The 23586-nt window shown below is 38.5% G+C and overlaps 1 protein-coding gene across 2 annotated transcripts in view; it reads left to right on the top strand.

Moving 5' to 3' along the window:
• Positions 1-7161: 7161 nt before the first annotated feature.
• CFAP54 (cilia and flagella associated protein 54) overlaps positions 7162-23586 on the top strand; it is a 290383-nt gene continuing 273958 nt past the window's right edge. For both annotated transcript variants that reach the window (XM_019446503.2, XM_053894838.1), the window contains exons 1-4: positions 7162-7680; positions 15497-15602; positions 18469-18612; positions 23103-23274. In XM_019446503.2, coding sequence (XP_019302048.2) covers positions 7352-7680; positions 15497-15602; positions 18469-18612; positions 23103-23274 — 751 coding nt within the window. In that variant the 5' untranslated portion in view covers positions 7162-7351. The remainder of the gene's footprint in view (positions 7681-15496; positions 15603-18468; positions 18613-23102; positions 23275-23586) is intronic.

The following is a 23586-nucleotide window of genomic DNA, read 5'->3' as shown; positions in this document are numbered from 1 at the left end:
ATGCACCTCGAAAGTCTTCCAGCCTCTACCCATAACTCAGATACAAGGCCACTTCTACAGTTTCAGGTATTTATACAGCAGTAACATATCTTAGTACCTTAGTAGTATCTTAGTACTTGCATTAATCAGGGTTCTCCAGAGAAATAGGACCAATAAGATGTATATTGGTATCACATGATTATGGATGTTTCATGATCTGCCATCTGTAAATGAGAGAACCAGGGAAGCCAGTGGCATAATTTAGTCCAAATCTAAAGGCCTGAGAACCAGAGTTGCCAGTCATTTAAATTCCAAAGGACTGAGAACCAGGAGTGCTGATGTCCAAGGCAGGAGAACTTGGATGTCCCAGCTCCAGCAGAGAAAGCAAATTGACCCTTTCTCTGTTTCTTTTTCTTTTTCTTTTTTTTTTTTTGTCTTATTTGGACCCTCAGTGGACTAGTGGTTGCCCATCCACATTGGGGAGATGATCTTCTTTACTCACTCTATCAAATATTTTCCAGAAGCACCCTCACAGACACACCTAGAAATAATATTTTTCTAGCTGTCTGGGCATCCTTTAGCCCAGTCAAGTGGACACAGAAAAATTAATCATTACAGTCCCTGTCTGACTTCCCATTTCCTTCATTCTTGCCTCAGGGAATTGCACTACCAAATAAAGTACTAGCACTTAAGCTTTTGCCTCAAACTCTGTTTTCTAGGAAAGCCAGGTTAACACAGAAGGAGTGAGCTATAAAAAGTGGCTCCTTAGGATGGGATTTTAGAGGTGAATTGCCCGCTGTCTGAAAGCAATAGGGAGCCAATTGCAGTGGTAGGTGGTGTGGTAATAATCCTCAGCATGCGGTGATTTCACCCATAGTTTAATTGTGATGAGGTGCAGATACAACAAGGTTTTGGGAGATCAAATAGCTATTGTGTTTGGTCAGTATGGGGGAAATATTAATTAAAATGATTGTGATGTGGCTTCTTTTATAGGCATTAAAAGTCTTGCAAAAAATTTTACACACACACACACACACACACACACACACACACACACTTTCTCTGTCTATAGTCTTAGGGCAGTTATTTGACAACTTAAGTCATGCTCTGAAAGTCAGAGTGCCTTTATCACAGTTCAGGGCAATGGCAGGTAAACTTTGCTCAAAATCAGGCCAAGGGTCTGATCATATAGCAAAGATTCCAAGAAAAGAATGGGGCCCAGAGACTTGAAATGAAGATATTTAGGTAGACAAGCGTAAGAGTTTTGAGCTCCTGGATTACTCTGAGCTTTCCAGGCTGGCAGATATAGCCCCTAACCACTTGCCTCAGAAAAACAGTCTCTGCTTGCCTGGAGGAACATGCAATAACCTAATCTGAAGCAGGTGCCTTTCAAGATGATTCTTGTTTTCTTCAAGATATGCCCCAACACCCTCATTACCTCCTGGCTGAAAAACAAAGTCAGGTTTCAGCATAGCCTGAGCAGGAAAGTACAAGCTCTGGTCTGGGAAGAAATAGCCTACATGCCAAAGGAATTTCAGGATCTGGCTAATAGATGTTAGCTGGGACTGGTGAATGTGTATAGGAGTGTATCTTGAGTATGTTAGACCAGGGGGACAGAATACAAAGCTGAATGGAGTAGAATTCATTAATATGACGGTACTTAGCCATAATTCAGGAATCCCAATAATTTAACAGGATGGTTTTTTTCAAGTTTATTTATTTCTTTTGACAGTGACAGAGAGAGAGCGAGTATGAATGGGGGAGGGACAGAGAGAGGGAGAGAGAAAATCTTAAGCAGGCTCCCCAGCATCAGCACGGAGCCCAACGTGGGGCTCTACACAGGGCTCGATCCCACAAACCATGAGATCATGACCTGAGCTGAAACCAAGAGTCGGACCCTCAACTGACTGAGCCACCCAGGCACCCCAACAGGTTGGCTTCTTAAAGTGTGGATCTGATATCGTTCTACATCAAATGAAGTAAAGATGACAGAACTTCCTTGGCATAATATTGAAGAAAGGAACAGAAAGTTCAGAGAGTTGGGGATGTTAGAATGAATTTATTTTATATGCCCTGGGAACCCAGCAGCTGGTTATGTTCTTGGAATGGTCAGGGAATATTCCCTTCACTGAGGATGTAAAGAATGCAGTGATGCGGGAGCACCAGGATCTTTGGAGAAGCTTAATAGTTTCTGTCTTCTGTAGGCCAGGGTTAATAAATAGAGGGTTCTACCATGAAATCTAGCATCATAATATTAGTGGGGATGATGCAATTCCAGAATGGCAAAGGCCAGGTGGTAGCAGTTAACAAAGGCTGCTGAGGTCATTACCATAATGATAATAGGTATAGGATAATAGAATAGGCAGGCCAGGGTGACAACCAAGGTGCCTTTACCTACAGGGTATCTGGTGTTGGCTAATGGATCATGGTTTCACAGGGGCAAGTTGAATGAGAAGGCAACAAAAGCGTTGCTTACTAGGTATAATCAGAAAATTCAAGAAACAGTAAGCAAAAATATGATATAAGTTGCTGCAATGGAAAATTATGGGCCCTCATCTAGTTTCCAGATCTCAACCCTTGAGGAGATTAAGTATTTAGCAGAGCCCTAGCCTGTGACATTCGAGTTGTTATGGGTGGAAGGGCCAGGCAGAAGTATCTGAACCTGTCTACACCAGTGTTAAATTGGAAGCAATACTGCAATCCAGAAGAATTGACGATACTTGTTCAAGCATCAAAGACTTGGAAGATGCAGGAATATTACCATCCAGAACTGGGTACCACAGGTGAAGATTTTAGATTTTGGAAATGGATATTCCCATCTGTCCTGGATAATGTTGCTGATTTCTTTGCTGTATGTCCTGACTACACTGGCTTCCATTGGTAGCCTGTAATAAGGAAACCTGTTTAATCTCCCCAAGAAGGATCTTTATCTGAACCTGCTGTTGATATTTATCAATATTTTGTTCACACAGTAGGCTATGCATTACAAATATATTTTCCCAGGGTGTGGCTTTTCCACTTTTGTTGTGCTTTCACCCTTCTAAAAATTTATCTTAATGTATTCAAGTTCATCAGTATTTCCCATTCTGTCTTTTACTTTTGTACCTTTTAAGAAAGGCTTTATTCCAAGACCATAAATATATCACTTGATAGAATAATAAATACATGTTAGAATTTATTCTACCTTTTTACAGCTATTTTATATATATTACATAAAATACATATATATTATATTATATATCATTATTATGTAAATTACATATTACTCCATGACTCTCCCTTTACTGTATTGATTAAAAGTTGGTTTCCTACGGATTTTGCCTCAGTGTCTATCTGTGGTTTTAGTTTGGCTACTTCTGTCTCATGGTTGATGGAATATAAACATTACAATGATCTGTGCAGCTGAGATCAGATATAACCTTCTTTACTCCCATCCATCTTTTATCTGTGGTAATAGTTTCACTTCTAAAATACATAAAATACAGACTGGATTATATTCTTTTCTGTTTAAGAATTTCTGATGGTTCCCAAGTGAGTAATTATATTAGCAAACATTTTTATAGCACTTATTATGTGCCAGGCACTGTTTTATGGATATTACACATATTAACTCATATAATTCTATACTAAAAAAACTATGAGTTAACTAGTATTATTTCACCCCATCTTACAGATGAGGAAACCACAGCATAGTGAAATTCAGCAACTTGGAAGAAATGGGATTCAAACTATGCTTTCTGGCTCTAGAATTTGGGCTTTTAATCCCTACTTTTTTTTTTTTTTTTTTAATGCTTACTTATTTATTTTTGGTGTAGAGAGAGGAGGAAGGAAGCAAGGGAGAGGCAGAGAGAGAATCCCAAGTAGGCTCCGTGCTGTCAGTGCAGAGCCTGACACAGGGCTCAAAATCATCAACCATGAGATCATGACCTGAGCTGAAATCAAGAGTTAGACACTTAGCCAACTGAGCCACTTAGGTGCCCCTAATCCCTACTGTTTTTAATTATACTGTTTTTCTAATCAAGACTTCCCACTGAACACAGAACTAAGTCAAAATTTCTTAGCACACCTTCCAACTACCCACTGTATTTGATCACACTTCTCTTTCTGCTTCATCTTTGTCCCTACTGTAGTCTCTATTCACTACATTAGATAGATGATCTGTTTAACTTGCGGTGTATGTTTATAACTTTGTACCTTACTCAGGCTTTTCTCTCAATCAGTGTTATCCTTTTAAATATTCTCCATCTTATTTTCTTCCATTTTTTTCCCCATTTACTCATTCCAACAAAGATTTATTAAGCCATACTCCGTGCCAGGCTCCAGGCTTGAATGCTGGGTTATCACAGTAAATAGGCAAATCTCTGTTGCAAGGGGTTTTCTGTTAATAAGGAGCAGTGACAGTCCAGGGGCTAAAATATCACTTTCGCTGGAATCGTCTGTTCTTTCTCCAGTTCCAAGCTTCACCTTGGGACTCCTACAGCATGTTTTAAACCATTATCACAGCACATTTTAGAGCATGCCTTTTCATTATGATTAGTTGTGTGTCATCTGCTTCTTATAAGGAATGTGTGGGTTAACCTATGCATTGTATGACACACTAAAGAAATTGTTGAATTTGACTAAATGCAATGATGGAGAAATTTTTTAAAAAGTTTAAATATTAGATGGTGAGGTGGGAAAAGGGGATCTTTGTGCTTTTTTTTTTTTTTTTAAAGACCATTATACATGTACATATTTGGGACAGTCCAAATGATTAACGGCTAAATTAGGAATAGAAAGAGTACTAACCTTATTTATTCCTTCTCTAACAGTAACTTTGGATGATAAAGACTTTGGAATGAGCAAAAAGGATCCCTGCAGCCTACAAAGACACTAATTATAAGGAAGCAGCAATTTACATTATTTATAAGGAAGCTATTTACATTATTTAGCCCTGCCAGACACAATAGTTGCAGAGCTCCATTCTTTGACTAGAGTGGAAAGAATAAAGCAAAGTGACAAGGGAATAGAAAAGATATTCTAATAGATGCATCTCATTACAAGAAAGATAACACCTCGAATATGTTAAGAAATGCTTCGAATATAATTTAAACTGAACAAAATGGAAACTTCCATCTTAGCGCGATGATGATTCAGAGTACATCAGCCATTTAAATATTCCGACAAGCTTTTAAAAACTACTGAAAGTTAAGCATTGTCAACTTAGTGTTTGCAAGGAGGAAAATGACTAAGATGTAAGGCTCTGACTAAGATACATAATTCGAGTATTTGAATTTAATAAGTCACATTTTCTTTTACCAGTGACTTTGAAATGTAAGTGCTTGCACTGTTCGTAAGGTTGTTTGTGAGAGCAAACAGATCAGCAGGGAAAAGCCCACTTGATCTGTTTTATTTTTCTTTTCCTTGCTCCTCTCTGACCATTCTAATTTAATTTTATCCTGTGGTTTCACTTTCATGAATATAATAGGTAGTGCTCAGTGGTAAATTACATCAGCTTTTGATCTGAAGTAGACAAGTCTGTTATGTGAGAACAAGGAAAAGATGAGAAAAGAAAGAATTTACCAAGCTGATATTTTAAAATAAAAGATCTATGAATACTTTTTGTAAACGTTCCAAGAATGAATTACTTCGTTAGGCCTAAATTCTTTAAAGTCTTAACATTTTTACTGCTCACTTAGAGACAAGATAGAATCTTAATCAGAGAATGATTTCTAGATTTTGACTGGAGAACTGATCTCCTACAGTGAGGTGTCAGGGCAACTCATTTCCTGCTAAGAAGGTTCGTGGGTCATAATTACCTGTCTTGAAGAGCAAAATCATCATCATTTTCCTTCAAAGAATATTAGAGTACAGTACACATGACATATTAGGCCAGCCTCATAAATTAGCACAGGCCCACAGAGCCTGCAAGAAATTAGGTCAGACCTGAAAGAAATCAGCCTGTGGTCCAATAAGCTTCTTAATCTTAAGTGGGAAACTGGGCTCACAGGGTGTTAGGGTCACTGTCTTTATTTATTCTTATGTGTGACAGAACCAGTAACACTTTCCAGTATTAAAGACCTATTTTTATAAGACATCAAATATTTCTGGTTCTTCTCTTAGATAATTTTTGGTATTGCATAATTTATAAAGCAAGTAGGTTCCCTTTTAGTTAGAAACTTATACTTTAAGTAAATAAATAGTAGACTTACTGTTGCCCATAATATTCAGGGAAAGAAGAACTTCCTTTGGTCCCAAATATTTTCCTTAAGGCCTGTAGTTTCCCCATCAGAGGCAGGTCTCTTCTGTTTAAAAGGGTGCCTCAGTGGCTCAGTTGGTTAAGAGTCCAACTTTGGCTCAGAGGCCACTTTGGCTCACATGATGATCCCGTGGTCCATGAGTTCTTGTGGTCTGTGAGTTCAAGCAGGGTGTTGGGCTCTGTGCTGACAGCTCAGAGCCTGGAGCCTGCTTTGGATTTGGTATCTCCCTCTCTCTCTGCCCCTCCCCCATTCTCTCTCTCAAAAATAAGTTTTTTAAAAAATTAAAAAAATCCCAGCTTAAAATGCAAAAGTATTTTGAGAATTAACACTTCAAACTGTTAGTATGCATTAATGCTGAGTGAAATGCTTATTAATTTAGAATATAGTGATAATTAGAATAAGGATGAAATACATATGAGTAATATAATGTAATCCTAATTGTTAGGCACAGACATCATTTCCACAATTACCTCAGGGTACAGATAGAGGGAAGAGAATGGATCTTTTGCAAGTACTTGATTCTTAAACTGGTTGTCAGATATTTTCGCAATTTCGATTCGATTGATAAGCTTCCTTGTTTTGAGAATGGCCAGTAGAAGCTTTTTCATTTTGAGCACAGGCTTTGGAGTCACAAGGCTGGCATCTGGTCCCTGACACTACAGTTTACTCTGACCAAAATCAGTAATTGGTTCCAAAATCAGAATTTGGTTTCTTAAACTGTGAAATGGAAGTACTCATAATACCCCGAGTGGTAAAGCTGTTACCATGACTAAATGAGATTATGGTTCAAACGCTTAGAATGATGCCCGGCACATGTTAATGATCATTATCACCATTAAGTGGTTGAAATGGAAAATGAGTGTAGTCTGAATTTGTTATCGTTTTGACTCTACCATCTGTTGGCTGTCTGTCCGAAACCTTCTCTCTATTCTTGTCTCATACAGCAGTGCCAGTGAACAAGAGGGCAAAAGAGCCCCAGAAGCATCGTTTCTTTCCGGACCCGGTTCTCTCTTCCTTTGCCCTCCAGGGGCCGCTGCGTTTTCCCGAAAGCGCGCGGGAGGTCTGGTTGCCGCGAGACCGTCGCCAGGCAACCGCGTGTACACACACTTCTGGCCGGCCGGGGTCTCGTCAATATGGCGGCGCCAGGCACCCCCTCGACCTCTCCCCTCGACCTGTCTCCCACATCTGTGTCCCCGCCAGGACCGCCGCCGACCCCGCCCCCGACCTCGAACGCGCTCTCGAAGTCGCCCCTGGAGTCGAAGGCGAGCTCCCAGAGCCCACTGTCTCGCTCGACCTGCCAGGAGACCTCGTTGCCCCTCGCCGTGTTTTACGGGCCATTGGACGCTAAAAACCCGCTCCTGGCCTCCTGCGAGAGGGAGATCCGGGAATTACTAGGCTTTATGAGGAGAAAGAAGGCGTTAGCGACAACAGAGGAACAGAAGCATGAATTCCACCGGCTTTGGTAAGCGGAGGCCGGGCGCTGGGGAGGGCGCCGGCCCAAGAAGGGCAACTCTTGGGGCCGGAGGAGATGCCCTTGAGGATGCCCACGGTGGTCCCAGAGCTGGGTCAGCGTTGCGAACCTGGAGATAAAAGCAAAGTTTAAGAAGTACAGACTCCTGGCGAGTACAACCCTTAATTCCTGGTAAATGTTATACCTTGGCTTCCTGCTCCGGTCAGAATAAAAATCAACACAGAAGTGTTTCATAACTCACTGTTCCTTCTGAGTGTTCCCCAATCGCTATCCCATGCCAGTAAATTGGCTCACTCGGGGACTGCGGGGGTTCACAACTTTCCATGCTGTGGGTACAGTTTTGTATATGAGGAAAAAGGAATACCTTTGAGGTGGCTTAGGTTCTTGAAAAAGTTAGTTCTTGATGCCATTAACTATGCGATTCTGTGAACATGTGCACTTTAATTCATTTTTATACCTTAATTCCTTTTTATATTGCTGTTAGGATCACAATGACTTTTTATTGATCTTGTGACTCATTTTGCACATATGTTTGCCCTTTGGGGGTTTCTATCCCCATGTTATTACTGAATTTCAAAGTACTCATTTTTAAGGTTCTTTCCTGTTTATGTCACCATCTTTCTTTCCTACTCAAAATACCTCACAAACCTAACAGTTACAAATGCAGACAAATGTCAAAGAAAACCAGAATAGTGAACAATTTCAACTTTCATTTTTCATTCATGCATTTAATATTGAAGAAATAGTTTTAACTTATATTTGTTCTTCATTAATGCATTTTAAGTATTTATTGAACACCTACTCTATATCACATATCATTCTAGGAACTAGGAAAACCTCAAATTAACAAAAAGATATAACAGTTTGTGTCCTCATAGAGCATACATTTTTGTTACTACAGACAGCTGCTAAACAAATATGTAAAGAAATCATTTTACAGGGAGAGAAGTGCTAGAAGAAAATTAGAGCAGAGAGTGGGGATGGAAGAAATGGTATGGGGTTGAGATTTAAAATGGGGGTGGCTAAGAGCATGGTCAGGGTAAGTCAGGAAAAGTAGCCTTTGAGAAAGATGAGAAAGAGATACAATAGCAAGTGATGAAGATTTCTGTAGGAAGCGTTGGCAGCAAGGGAGAATGACAAATGTGAAGTTCCTAGGATGGATAGTGACTGTGGGAAGAAAAGGCTTCTGGTAGGAAAGGGGCAGATCAAGAGGTTAGTTTTATTATTTATTTATTTATTTATTTATTTATAGATTAAAAAAAATTGTTTTTAAGTAATTTCTACACCCAGTATGGGTCTCAAACCCAGAACCCCAAAGATCAAGAGTCACATGCACCACCGACTGAGTCAGCTAGGTGCCCCGCATCTAGTTTTAGATATATTGCGATTGAAATGTAATTCAATGTCCAAGCAGAACTATTATGTAGGCGGTTGGTCATTCAAGTCTGAAGGTCAGAGAAGATATACATTTGGGATTTGTCAGGGTACTAATGATATTTAAATCATGACACCTGATGGAGTAGTTAAGGGAGTGGAGTGTAGATGGAAAAAAGGAGAGTCTGAGGGCTGACTCCTGGAACGCTCCAGCATTGACAAGTTGGGGGGATAAGAAATTGGCAGAGACTAAGAAGGAGTGGCCAAGGAGATAGGAAGAAAAGTGTGTGGTTTACTGGAAGCCAGGTAGAGAAACTGTTTCAAAGTAAGAAGTAATGATGGATTAACAGTGGCAACTCCTGCTAATGGGACAAATATGATGAGAACCCCAAGAATTGACCAATGAAAGCACATTACATACCTAAGCTGTATTTATATCGCAAACATTTCTGTGTTTGTGCCTTAGGTAGCACTTTATCTTCCCATTCCCACGAGCATTCTAGTTCAAGCCACCACCATGTTGTGCTTTCCCCACAGCCTCTTGAGTCTGAAATCTGTCCTTCATTGAGCAGTCAGGGTAACCTTACAAAGCAATCACCCGCTCTCTTGTCTAAAGATTTTCTATTGCTTCCTATTACTTTTAGAATAAATTTAAGACTTCTTCTGCCATCCTCCAGGGTCTGAGCATCTGGCCCTGCTTGCCTCTTTCATCTCAGCCCATCCCTCACTTCTCTCTCAGGACTTTCCAGGGAGACAGATACAATTTTTTCATCCCGGGCCTTTATATTTGCTGCCTCCTCTGTCTGAAATGTTCTTTCCTTGGCTTTTCAAATATCTGGCTCCCTCTTTTATTTCAGGTCTTACCTCAGTTACCTCCATAGAGTGCCTTTCCAATGTCATGCAGGTTTGGCCATCAATTAATACTTTTTATTTATTTGTTTTCTTGTGTGCTGTTTCCTCCATTAGAATGGAACCTCCCTGCTGACTTTGGATAATGTGCCTCTTTTTTATTTTTCTATCTCTAGCAACTGGCCTGGTGGTTGGGATAGAGCAAACTTTCAATGAATATTTGGTATTGAAAGAATTCAAGGGTTAGTATCCTTATATTTTCAGTAAGTGTTAATGTTATATATGGGAAAGTAGACCTGGGCCGATTGGTAAGTATAGTATCTGTCCCATCTTTAAAGAGACTGTAAGAGAATCATAAATGTTAATGACTGACATGGACCTTAGCAATCTAATCTCTCACACAATTTAGGTATTTATTTATTCACACAACAACTTTTATTGAATGCCTACTATGTGTCCAGCATTGTACTCATCATTGTTTATATAGTGGTGAACAAAATAGGTAGGGAGTTGGTACTCATGGAGTTTAGAGAGAGAGAGAGAAAGAGAGAGAGAGAGAGAGAGAGAGAGATAGGCTTTCATTGAATCATTAAGTCAATATACAAACAACAAGTGCTATAAAGGAAGAAGCTACTGAATGCTTACATGTACCAGGCATCGTACTAGGTGTTGGGGATACCGCGGTGAACCAGACAAAGATCCCTGCCTTCTTGGTGCTTATATTCTAGAGGAAGAAATAGGAAGTAAACATTTTAAATAAGTTTTATGGTGAACTAGAAAGTGATAAGTGCTTGGGAGAAAACTAAAGTGAGGAAGGGTTGTGGGGGGAGATAGGAGACTGCAGTTTTCAACAATGTGGTCAGAGTAGGTGACACTTGAGCAGAAGCTTGAAGAGAACACACCTTGGACCTACTTTCAAATGAATGGTGAGGGAGGTGACATTAAGCTGAGATTAGAAAGATACCAGGCAAAGAGAGTGGATAGACAGAGGGAAGAAGCATGTGAGAAAATCTTGGCAGGAAAGAGCCAGAGACTTGGGAGGAATGGACAGAAGCCCCCTAAGCATGGCTTGGTGAGTGTGGGTGCAGTGGTGTGAGGTGAGATTAGAGGCATAGGTAGGGCTATGGAAGGTTTTGGAGGCCTTTTGTAGAGTTTGCTTTTATTCTAAATGCAATGGGAAACCATTGGGTAGTTTTGGGCAAGGGATTAATCTTATTTAATTTATATATATACATATGTATATATAGTCTTATCCAAATGGAACAAGAATGCCAATGTGGAGGCCAGTTAGGAATGCAGTTAGGTAGGATTCGCTTTTATAACATATTTGACAGATGGTTAGTTTTTAAAAGAAAAAATATATAATTATAGGAACTTCCATAAGCCAAAAAATTCAGGGTATCTAAATATAGATTTTGAGCATAACAGCAATGTCATTAAATTCAGAGTATGATAGATTATTTTAAAGGTATGCTTTTGTTATAATCACATGAGATTTAGATATTCTGTGTATATAGTTATGATTTCCTATTTTAGAAAATTCTAAACATCCAGCAGCAACTATAATAAATCAGCAATCCAAAGGACATTAACATTTTCTTAAATGATGCACATTATAGTGTACATTATATTTTCCTTGTTTAATCATTATGTAAGCCATTCCCAGTGAACAGTCTTAACTTGAACTTAAAGTTCACTTAAAAAAATTCTCTTACGTAACCTTGATTGATTTAACAAAGCTGGTATTTTTCGTTTGTGAGTAATAAACATAGTCATCATTATCTCATCTTTAAGGTTTGGAAGAATTAAATCTTTCATCTACATAAATTAAGAATTCTAGTAAGACATGCTGACTTTTTTGGGATTCATTATATTTATTCTAATACTGTGGCATTTCATGAAGCAGCAAGTGAAAGTAAAAAATGTTAAAAAAAAATCCAAACCAAAAAGCCTCTTCCTTTTAAAATTTCTGTGGCTCCATTTCTCACAAAATTTTGGGGGCATGGTTATTTACTACTTGGTACATGTATGTATTTCCTACTACAGAATATTATTAATCTGTCCAAGAAGATAAGAATATCCTGTCTCTATGCCTCCCTTGTCACTCAATCTATATCATTTAATTACTTGAATGAATTAATCTACATATTTCTGTTGAGGTTGTTCTGATAATATCCCAACATATACATTGTAAGTATTAGAGTCATCTTTAATCCCTAAGCTTACATTCCTACTTGAATTAGTCAGTTTGGGCTATTAATTATTAATTATTAATTACAAATTAGTCAGTTTGGGCTCCCATGGCAAAACACCATACTCTGGGTGGCTTAAACAACAGAAATTTATTTGCTACCAGTTCTGGAGGCTAGAAGTCCCAGATCAAGTTCTGGAAGGGTCAGTTTCTGGTGAAAGCACACTTCTCGACCACTTTGTCTTCTCACAGCCTTTCCTCTGAGCAAGTGCAAAGAAAGAGATAGAGAAAGCAATTTCTCTGGTGTTCTTCCTAGATTGACATCCATGCCATCAGACCAGGGCCCTACCCTTATGACCTCATTTAACCTTAGTTACTTCCTTAGAGTACCCCTTTCCAAATACAGCCACACTGTGGGTTAGGACTTCAACATATGAATTGCAAGGGGACACACACATTCACTGTCCTCATTTAACACTGTACGTAACACTGTCTTCATCTAAAAATTTATGAGATAGGATTGGACAACTGTTAAGGGAAATTTGGATTTTTCCTTGAGGCATTTATAATTTCTGAGAGAGAAGGAAGGAGTAAGTATTAACTAAATAAATGAACAAATTGAGCAATCATCTGCTACCTTTTGAAACTGATTAGAAACCGTTTTGAGAATATTGTATGTTTTGTTCTTGTTTACTTGGTGGATGGAAGCAGGACCCTAATGGACTGACAGGATAGTGGAATCCTTGAACTCTTTATAGAAAAAAAAAATAAGAACAAGGAATTTTTTCCTAGTCATTTATTTATTCATTCATTCATTCTTTCAACAAATAATTACTGACTATGTATGTATACTAGATATTCACTACTCTTGAGGCTAGGCAATGGATAACAATGGATAACAAATCAAGGTCCTTGCCCTCGGGAAGTTTATGTTCCAGGGGACAGGCAGGCATAGTAATATACTTGTTGAGATCGTGGATACACTGACCCTCAAGTCAATCAATATATCAACTATATATTTGGGATATTGATACTACCTATCTCAGGGTTGTTGTAGAAATGAAATGGAGAAAAAAATCCCTGTGGCAAAAGATCCAGAATAGCTAATGCAATATTGGAGGAGAACAAATTTGGAAGATTGACACTACTCGACTTCAAGTCTTCCTCTAAAGCTACAGTGATCAAGACAGTGTGGTATCAGTGAAAGAATGAACAAATGCATCATTGGGACAGAATAGAGAGTCCAGAGACCCAGATACATATAAGCAACTGATCTTTGAGAGAGGAGCAAAGGCAATACAATGGAGCAAAGGTAGTCTTCTTCACAAATGGTGCTGGAACAACTGGACATCCACATGCAAACACTGGATCTCAGCACGCACTCTACACCCTTCACAAAAATCCGCTCAAAATGGATCACAAACCTAAAAGTAAAATGCAATTCTGTGAAATTCTTAAAAGATAACATAAGAGAAATCTAGATGACTTTAGGTTTGACAATGACTTTTTAGGTGTAACACCAAAGTCACAGTCCATGAAGGAAAGAGTTGATAAACAGGACTTCATTAAAATGAAAAATCTCTGTTCTGTGAAAGACACCATGAATAAGATGAAAAGCCACAGATGGGAGAAAATATTTGCCAAAGACATATCTGATAAAGGACTGTTGTCCAAAATATACAAAAAACCCTTAAAACTGAATAAGAAAACAACCTGATTTAAAAAATGGATCAAAGAACTTTAACAGACACCTCACCAAAGAAGATAATACAAATGGCAAATAAACCAGTGAAAAGGTGCTCCACACCATGTATGATCAAAAAGTGAAAATTGAAGCAATGAGCTGCCTCTACATACCTATTAGAATTGCCAAAATCCAGAACACCGACATTCACTGCTGGAGAAGATGTGCAGCAACAGGGACTTCTCATTTATTGCTGGTGGGAATGCAAAATGGTATAGCCAATTTGGAAGTTAGTTTGGGCAGTTTCTTACAAAACTATGCCTACCCTTATACAATCCATGCACTCATGCTTTTTTTTTTTTTTTTTTTTGGTATTGACCTAAAGAAGTTGAAAACTTATATGCATACAAAAACCTGCATGTGAATTTTTAAATATTTTTATTTTATTATTTTAATTTTTAATTAAAAAAAATTAAATCCAAGTTAGTTAACATAGAGTGTAATAATGATTTCAGGAATAGAATTTATGATCCATCCAGGAATAGAAAGTGATCCATCACTTTCATATAATAACCCAGTGCTCATCCCAACAAGTGCCTTCCTTAATGCTCATCACTCTTTAGACCAGGAACACCCTGCCAGCAACCCTCAGTTTGTTCTCTGTATTTAAGAGTCTTATGGTTTGTCTCCCTGTTTTTATCTTATTTTTGCTTCCCTTCCCCATGTTCATCTGTTTTGTATCTTAAATTCCACATGTAAGTGAAATCATAGGATATTTGTTTTTCTCTATTTCGCTTAGCATAATATGCTCTAGTTCCATCCATGTTGTTGCAAATGGCAAGATTTCATTCTTTTTGATTGCCGAGTAATGCACATGGATGTTTATAGCAGCTTTATTCCAAATGCCACAACTTGGAAGCAAACAAGATACCTTTCAGTAAGTAAATGGATGAATAAAGCATGATGTATCTAGACAATGGAATATTATTCAGCATTAAAAGGAAATGAGCTATCAAGCCATGAAAAAACATAGGGGAATCTTAAAGGCATATTACTAAGTAAAAGAAGCCAGTTTGAAAAAGCTACATGCTGTATGATTCCAACTATATGGCTTTTTGAAAAAGTCAAAACTATGGAGAGAATAAAAACCTCAGTGGTTGCCTAGGGTGAAGGGAGAGAAAGGGATGCATAGGCAGAGCACAGAAGATTTTTAGGGCAGTGAAACTACTCTTTGTGATGGCATAATAATGGGTAAACGTCATTGTATATTGGTCCAAACCCATAGAATGTATAACACTAAGAGTAAACCCTAATATAAACTGTAGACACTAGGTGATAATGGTATGTCAATGTACCTTCGTGAGTTGTAACAAATATACCATTTTGGTGGGGCGTGTTTATGATGGGGGAGGCTGTACATGTGTATGGGGCAGGCTGTATATGGGGAATCTCCATACCTTTTGCTCAGTTTTTCTGTGAACCTAAAACTACTCTGAAAAATAAAATCTGTTTTTAAAAATGCACGTACAGAGCTTTGATCAGTGCTTGGCATAAAGGAAGCAATAATTTTAACTATACTTAGTAATAATTAGACATTAACAGTAAGGCACATTGGAAAGACAGCACAAAATAAGTGCTTAAGGATAGTTTGCTAATTAATTGAGGTTTCCTGCTGACTTTGAAGATATTTTATTTTATGATTTTTACAGTGCCACCTCTTTGTTTAATATCTGGACCAAATATGCCCCGCGGCTGCCAGCTGCCTATTACAATGAAAAGCTTCTGAAGGTTGGAGATAGCCTTTGTGAAATAAAAGTAAGTGCCTCAGGAGTGAAAAAAGAGCCTAAGTGAAAATTACTTGACTAATTGTTATTATTATTTGGTTTGGTACCATTCCTATTTTACATGATTTGATTTTTTTTCTTAGAAAAATATGAATGAGTCTTACAAATTTTAATGAGGCACAGTAACCAAAAAAGTGTTTGTTTTTTAATTTTGTAGTTGAGATTTTCCAGAGGTAAGAGATTCCTGAACGGAAAGACAGCTGGCTGGGGTTGGTGGGGCGGGAGCGCAGTCCCTAGTTAACAGAGGGTGTGGTAGGTGCCCAACAGGAAATGCTGAGTCATCATGTTCCTACCTTATACAAAGGAGCCCAGACACCACTTCCTGTTGATTTTCATGTGACTGACCTTGCCCAGTGACAACTTTCATGGTTCCTGGCCCAGCTGCTATGTTGTCTGGTTCCTAGTGCCCTGTTTTAATGACTTTCAACTCCTTAACGTTTTGCTATATGTAATTATAGCAGTCATTCTCTACATGCCCTGTTTCTTGCTTAGTATAATATTCCAAACTGAGCTTGTGCCCTATTTCTGGTTCCATAGTTAATGCCCACGTCTTGGATTGCTGTGAACTCATGGGCTTGGTTCGGTAAGACCAACCAACCAAGACCACCTGGCTGGGTTTCAGTTAATGATAATGTAAGTTTTCCCCTTAAGCTCTGGCATAGGCCCAGATTATTCCAAGTTAAATATGAATGTTTGACACATCTAGAATCCACGGACCAAGAGTTATTTTACCCAAGGTGATTTTAGGACTTTTTCAATTTTTTCTTGATCTTCAGTTTTTTAGCTTCATTTTCTTCTTCCATTTCTATTTTCTGGACACGAAGTTTTGTTTTGTTTTGTTTTGTTTTGGAGGGAAATTTACCAAATGGAGAATAAGATGTGGAAGAAATTTCATAATGAAGATCTATTTTCTGCTGCCAAAATTAGAGCATCAGTTTAGCTTCATACCATTGGACGGTGGTTCTTAGAAACTTGAAAATAAAGGAAAACTGTGGAAAAACTATAGAAAAAAAGTTTTCTGTAGGAAAACTATACAAAACAAACAAATGGGCAAGATCCAACTTGTGAGCTTTATTCATGTGAAATGGAATAACTTTGACAAACATTAGAAGAGTGTCCCCTCTCATTTTTATGCTTCTCAATATAAGAAGCTGGTGATACATAGCACAGTTTGGGGTTGTTTGTGGAGTATTCAGGTGGGTGGAGTGGATATTGGTGGAGGGAGGATGGAAGAACATGTTAGAAGCTGATAAAGTAAGTGCATGCTGTGTAGTGGCTCAGGATTCAGAATATTTCAGATAGAAAGGCCCAGATAGGATATTTTAAAATTTACTTAAAGGAACAAAGAAAACATTTTTATCTACCTTTCACTTATGAGAAAGTGGACTGATAAAAGTAGAGTACTGAAAATGAACTTGACTTGTTACTTCCATTCTAGAATCTATATTTTAGTTACAGTAAAGATCATTTTGTTGGAATGGTCTTTTTTATTTCTTTATTTCTTTATTTTTGAGAGAGAGAGAGAGAGAGAGAGAGAGCGCACAGGGGAGGGGTAGAGGGAGAAAGAAAGAATCCCAAGCAGGCTTTATGCTGTCAGCACAGAGCCTGATGCTGGACTGGAACTCAGGAACTGTGAGATCATGACCTGATCGGAAATCAAGAGTCAGACACTTACCCAATCAACTGAGTCACCCAGGCACCCCTGGAATAGTCTTGTTTGGAACCTAGATTTGAATTCATTTTATGAACCAACTTAGAAAGGGAAAGATTCAGAATTAATTAGTAAACAAGTAACAAGTCAATAGAAATAGAAACAAAAGTTTGACTGTGGTTGCCTGCCAAGGGGCTTCGTACCCCTACAGGCAGTTGACACATAGAGTAGTTGCTTTTCCTGGAGACAGTTGTTGGGGAGGAGGCTGACTCATATCCACAGCCTGGCTCACCTCACCTCCCCTGAAACTCCAGGTCACCTGTGCCCTGTGGGCTGCAGAAATGAGCTCTGATTCTGTAATGGGAACATAAGCATGAATTAGAACTAACAAGAATCCTAGCTAACAATAGCGCAGACTTTTTTTTTTTTTTAAGGTTTTATTTTATTTTTTCAAGCAATTTCTACACCCAACATGGGGCTTGAACTCATAACTCTGAGATCAAGAATCACATGCTCTACCGACTGAGCCAGCCAGGCACCCTAGCTCAGACTTTTTTGATTCATCCTAATGTAGCCTCAAAGACCGTTGGCAGATGAGAGAGAGGAGAGAGAGCGTACCTTTCTTCTCTCCTCTCCCTTACTTCATTTCTTTTCTTTCTTTCTTTCCCTCTTTCCTCCTTTTCTCCCTCCCTTCCTACTCCCCCCCATCCCCCGCCTTTCTTGCTTTTTTGGAACTTAGGAGGTATCAGAAAAGCAAGGCTAGTTATGCAACTTATCTTCGTCTCTGAGTGGGTGGATTACCAGGATAGGTTGATGTTGAATTTTTGGATTTTGAGTATATATAGGTATTACCACACACTCCCTGGTGAATATTCCCATTATTATATCATCATTATTCACACCCTGGTGAATAATATCATCTTGGAGGTTGTGATGGTCTTATTTCACAACAGGCTTGTTGGGAGGAGAATTCATGAAATAATGCAGCCAGTGCAGTGTGTGTTGCATAATATGTGTTTAGAAACGCTAGTGGTAATGGTAGTAGTAATGTGATGGTGTTAATAAGAGTAGTAGTAGTAATAATCAATATTGATACTATGAAGAACAATACGAATGTTCCTGAATTTTAATAATGATAAGTAAAATGGTATTTTGAAACTTGCATCAAGTCCTCTTTTTATTTCAGGAATATAAATTGGCCCTTTTACAGTGCTATGGAAGGTACCTTCAGCAGTTCCATGTCAACTTTGATGAGAATAAAGCAGATGTGAATCAATTCAAAACTGCCTTTTTTCCAAAAGGCCTTGGAGACAAAACTTCTGCTCATACAGTAAGATGAAAGCAGTAGCTATTTTAGCTACAATTTATGATTAGCCATGCAATGTATTCTTTAGTTGACAGCTTCTAAATGTCTTTCATTTGCTTAGCATGGTGTTTGCTTGTGTGCTAAGTTGCTTAATAAATGTTTTCAGTGGCGGAGAAGAAAGTGCACGTATTAAACTTTGTGGAGATGTTTTGGAGATTGTGTCACTATAATCATTCTTTCAGCAGGCGGTTATTATTGTTATATATTTGTAGAATGCTTTTAGTTGACAAAGTGCCTTGGAAAACATATTCGATCCTCAACAACTTCATGAATTAGAAACTATTATTATCCCTATTTTACAAAAGAGAAAGAGAAAGCTAATCACACAGTTAACTAGTGGCTCAGGAGATCAAACATAGATCTTTTGATACAAAAAATACTCTGCTTTATTTCTAGTATACCAGTATTATTATTATGTTGATTGCTACCATTGATTCACTGGTTGAGCAGTTAGTGGGTGCTAAGTACTCTTCTATATGCGTTATATGAATTGTCTTGCAGCCGCATTATAGTTCTAGAAGGTGGGTACTATAATGCCTCTTTTACAAAGGAGGGCACAGACACTAAGAAACCCAGCCCACTTGAAGCAGTGGGCAGAGTTGGTGTTTGAACCCTAATCAGAGTAACTCCAAAGCTATGTTATTCCAAACCTGATGAGTATTCAAGGCTTTGGAAACAGTGTATGGTTTAATAAGCAGAAAACATCAGGGCATGTTTGGGGGGTACATTGAGCAGTTCATTTTGGCTGTACCATAGGTACGTGATTGAGAATACTGGGCATTATAAGTTGGCATCCCATTAGGAAGAGTACTGAATGAAAAGCTTAGGAGTTTGGACTTTTATGTCCTCTCCTGTGCTTAGGAGTTTGGACTTTTATGTCCTCTCCTGTGCTATCCTGATCCATGGCCCCATCTTTTTCTCTTGTGCTATTATTGCATGATCCTGCTTCCACCCAGCCTCTCTGGCTTAGCACCAGTGCACTGGTGAGCTTCTTCTAGAAAGGTTATATCCTAGATGTCTGTGTAGCTCATCCCTCCCTTACTTCATGTCCTCTTGCGCTTCGTGCTTTATTTTTCTTTATATCACTTATTATCATCAGATACATTTTTGTTTGTGTTTTTATTGCCTGTCTCCCCTTCTAGAATGTGAGCTTTATTAGGACAGGAACTGCTCTAATCTCTAATCTGTATTGCCTGGAACAGTACTGGATATGTAATAGATGCACAATAAAGCTTTATTCAGTGAATGAACAAATGAAATGATATATTCTAGAATATAATCTTCTATTAATTTAGAAGCACCACGCTGAATAGATTAGAAGGACAAAGACTGGAGGCAGACGGTAAAGCAGTGAAGCAAATGTAAGAGTATGTCAGCAGGACTGTTGTGAAGGGTGTGAAAAAATATGAATAATTTGTTTTTTTCCATGCTAAGTGTAAGGTTCTGGCACTCTGTGCTTCTCAATAAATATCTATAAAATAAGTAAGAGAATAAATGGATTGAATGTAGTCCAGCAGGAACTCGACAATGCAGAACTAGAAGTCTTGAGAAGTTTTGTTAGAGAAATAGATTTTGGAGTTCAGTGCATAAAGATGAAGCAGTAATAATGTATATTTTACTATCAGAATATTTTTGTGTAAAGATACTCATGTTGTTCAATGATCCCCATTATACGTACTATAGAGAGGCATTATGGCAGAGTTGGTAAGAATTTGGTCCATAGAGCCAGGCTGCCTGGGTTCGAGGAGCTTCTGTGCCACTTCCTAATGATGAGACCCTGGAGAAGTTATGTAATGTCTTTGTGCCTCAGTTTCCTCATCTCTAAAGCAGAAATAACAATAAGACTTACCTCAAAGGATTGTTTTAGGATTGCTGAGATAATAAAAGACTTAGAATAGGGCCTGATACTCAAACAATATTAGGTATCACTATTGGTTTCTAAAAGAGAGAACATTTAAAAAAATTTTTTTAAATGTTTATTCATTTTTCAGAGAGAGAGATAGAGTGAGCAAGCAGGTGGGGGAGGGGCAGAGAGAGAGGGAGACGCAGAATCCCAAGTAGGTTCCAGGCTCCAAGCTGTCAGCACAGAGCCTGATGTAGGGCTCGAACCCATGAACTGTGAGACCATGACCTGAGCAGAAGTTGGGTGCTTAACCAACTGAGCCACCCAGGCACACTGAGGGAACATTTTTTAAAATACTTATTTATTTATTTTTGAGAGAGAGAGCGAGAGAGAGAGAGAGAGAGCGAGCCTGAGTTGGGGGAAGGAGCAGAGAGAGAAAGAGAGAGAGAGAATCCCAAGCAGTCTTTGCACTGTCAGCATAGGGCCTGAGGCTCAAACTCATGAATTGTGAGATCATGATCTGAGCTGAAATGAAGAGTCAGACACTTAACTGACTGAGCCACCCAGGTGCCCCTAACAGAGCATTTTGAAGATAACCATTCCAACATGTACATGCAATCTATAAATCTCTTTTTCTGTGATACCAGTTATATGGTGGCTAGAAATAGTACACATGGATCCAAGTGGGAAGTCTTATGTGGTAGAACAAGGCCCATTTGTACTATTGAGGGTTCACTCCCACAGCTTTAGCAGTACTGATGACTCTCTAGCCAAAATCTCTCATATGAGATATATGTCATAAACATCTCACACTCGACATATCCTAAGTTGAACTTACCACCATTCTTTCATAATCGGCACCAGCCACTCACCCAATCAGGAAATCACTGTAGACCACTCTCTCTATCTTCCTTCCACATCAAAATCCCATGGACTCAGACAAGACTTAAATCTTTTCATCCCTGATTCCAGCACCCATTTTAGGACCCTGGTATCTCTGGACTACTTTAAAGGCCTTTGATCTCTCTCAGTTTCCATGCTTGTAGCCTTGTGCCTCACCCTCTGCTTTTCGTTTTCCACACTTTTGTCAGAATTAACTTCTAAACTATAAATCAAATCATTTTATTCCACTGCCCCTTGATATTGCCCTTTAGTTAACATCCATATTCCTTGGAATTATATGGAATGCATCCCATGTTCTGACCATGGACTATCTCAATAGCCTGATCCCTCACTTTTTTTAAGATTTTATTTTTAAGTAATCTCTATACCCAATGTGGGACTCGAACTCACAACCCTGATATCAAGAGTTGCATGCTGTACTGACTTGAGCTAGCCAGCCACCTCAAAGTTTATTTATTTTTTGTAGTAATCTCTACCCCCAATGTGGGGCTTGAACTCACAACCCTGAGATCAAGAGTTGAATGCTCTTTGGACTGAGCCAGCCAGGCGCCCCTAATCTCTTTATTTTAAGCCTTCTTACCCAACCTTATAAAAGACTTTCAGTTCAGTGACCACAGCAACCACTTTAAACATTCCTAACACGTCATGTGCCTGGAATGCTTTTCCTTCTGCGAAGAGCAGGGACCACATCTTCATTCTCAAGTCCCTGTTGCTTAGCAGAGTGTGGCAAACAGAGGTGTTCAACAAACATTTGGTGAATGAATTGTGTAAATGGTAATAATTGCATCCACATTAATATGGCAAAATGCTATGAGGAGGGTTTATAAAATGTGATTCAATTCCATATTCTTGGAAATAGAATTTTGTACTTTTTTTTGCTTTTGAATTTTTCTTTTTTGACTAAAGACAAGTAATCTTAACTAAATAGATGCTTTGAAGAGACCATTTTTACCACGTTTCTTTCCATATGTCTTAGTCCTTGAGGGCTGCTATAACAAAAATCCATAGACTGATGGTTTTTTAAAAATTTATTTATTTAAATTCAAGTTAGTTAACGTATAGTGTAGTATTGGTTTCAGGAGTAGAAGTCAGTGATTCATCACTTACACATAACACCAAGGGCTCATCCCAATACGTGCCCTCCTTAATGCCCATCACCCATCTAACCCATCTGCCCCTACCCCCAGCAACCCTCAGTTTGTTTTCTTTATTTAAGAGTCTCTTATGGTTTGCCTCCCTCTCTGTTTTTATCTTATTATATGTTTATAGACTGGATGGCTTAAACAATATTTATTTCTCTCAGTTCTGGAGGCTGGGAAGCACAAGGTTAGGGGCTGGAAGATTTGATGTCTGGTGAGGACTCACTTTCTAATTCATAGATGGCTATCTTGTCTCTGTGTGCTCACATGACAGAAGGCAGTAGGGAGCTCTTTCAAGGTTTCTTTTATAAGCATACTAATCCTATTAATGAAAGCTCTACCTTCATGACCTAATCACTTCCCAAAGACCCCACATCCAAATACCATCACAATGGGGGTTAGGTTTCAATATATAAACTGGGGGGGGGGGGCACAAATATTCAGTCTATAGCCCTGTATAATCTATTTAAGCAGAATCATTTCTATTTTAATTTTTCACATTTTAAGAAAATGCTTTTTTAAGTTGCATAAACTTTATTTATGTTCTTTATATTTTCCCTGCGTTTCAGTTTCATGCTTTAAGTGGCAAAAATATTTGCAACTATGAACTGGTCTGTGACAATGATGTGAACCTGCAGAATAAAGAATCTGTGACCCAGTGCCTGCAGATTTTGTCCTCCTTAAGACTCATCATGCAGGTGGCTTTGCCACTGGAACACCTTTGCTGGATTATTTTCAATGGTATATACCAATGTCTTTTATTTTTCATCACGCCTTTCAGAAAGTTATTTAAATGCCAAGTTGGATGGTAATTTGACTGACTGTCTTGTTATTTAAAACATTCATTGCATAATAAGATGATTATGGGGATTTTGTTTTTGTCTTTTTAATATTTTTGTTGCATTTTAGTTTGTCCTCGTAAGCAGGGACTTAAAAGGGAGGGTCAGAGGCTGTGGGGATAGTCAGTTTCAGGTGTAAAGAAGTAGGGGCCATGGTTAATAAGTAAATATAAGTGGAGAAAGATCAAAGGACTGTTGCAAGTTAGGTTGATTC

Source organism: Panthera pardus, unplaced genomic scaffold (genome assembly GCF_024362965.1).
Source record: "Panthera pardus isolate Hobbes unplaced genomic scaffold, ASM2436296v1 HiC_scaffold_6, whole genome shotgun sequence".
In the NCBI taxonomy this organism is placed as follows: domain Eukaryota; kingdom Metazoa; phylum Chordata; class Mammalia; order Carnivora; family Felidae; genus Panthera; species Panthera pardus.
The sequence above is the reverse complement of the archived record's forward strand: the minus strand, read 5'-3'. Positions and strand labels throughout refer to the sequence as shown.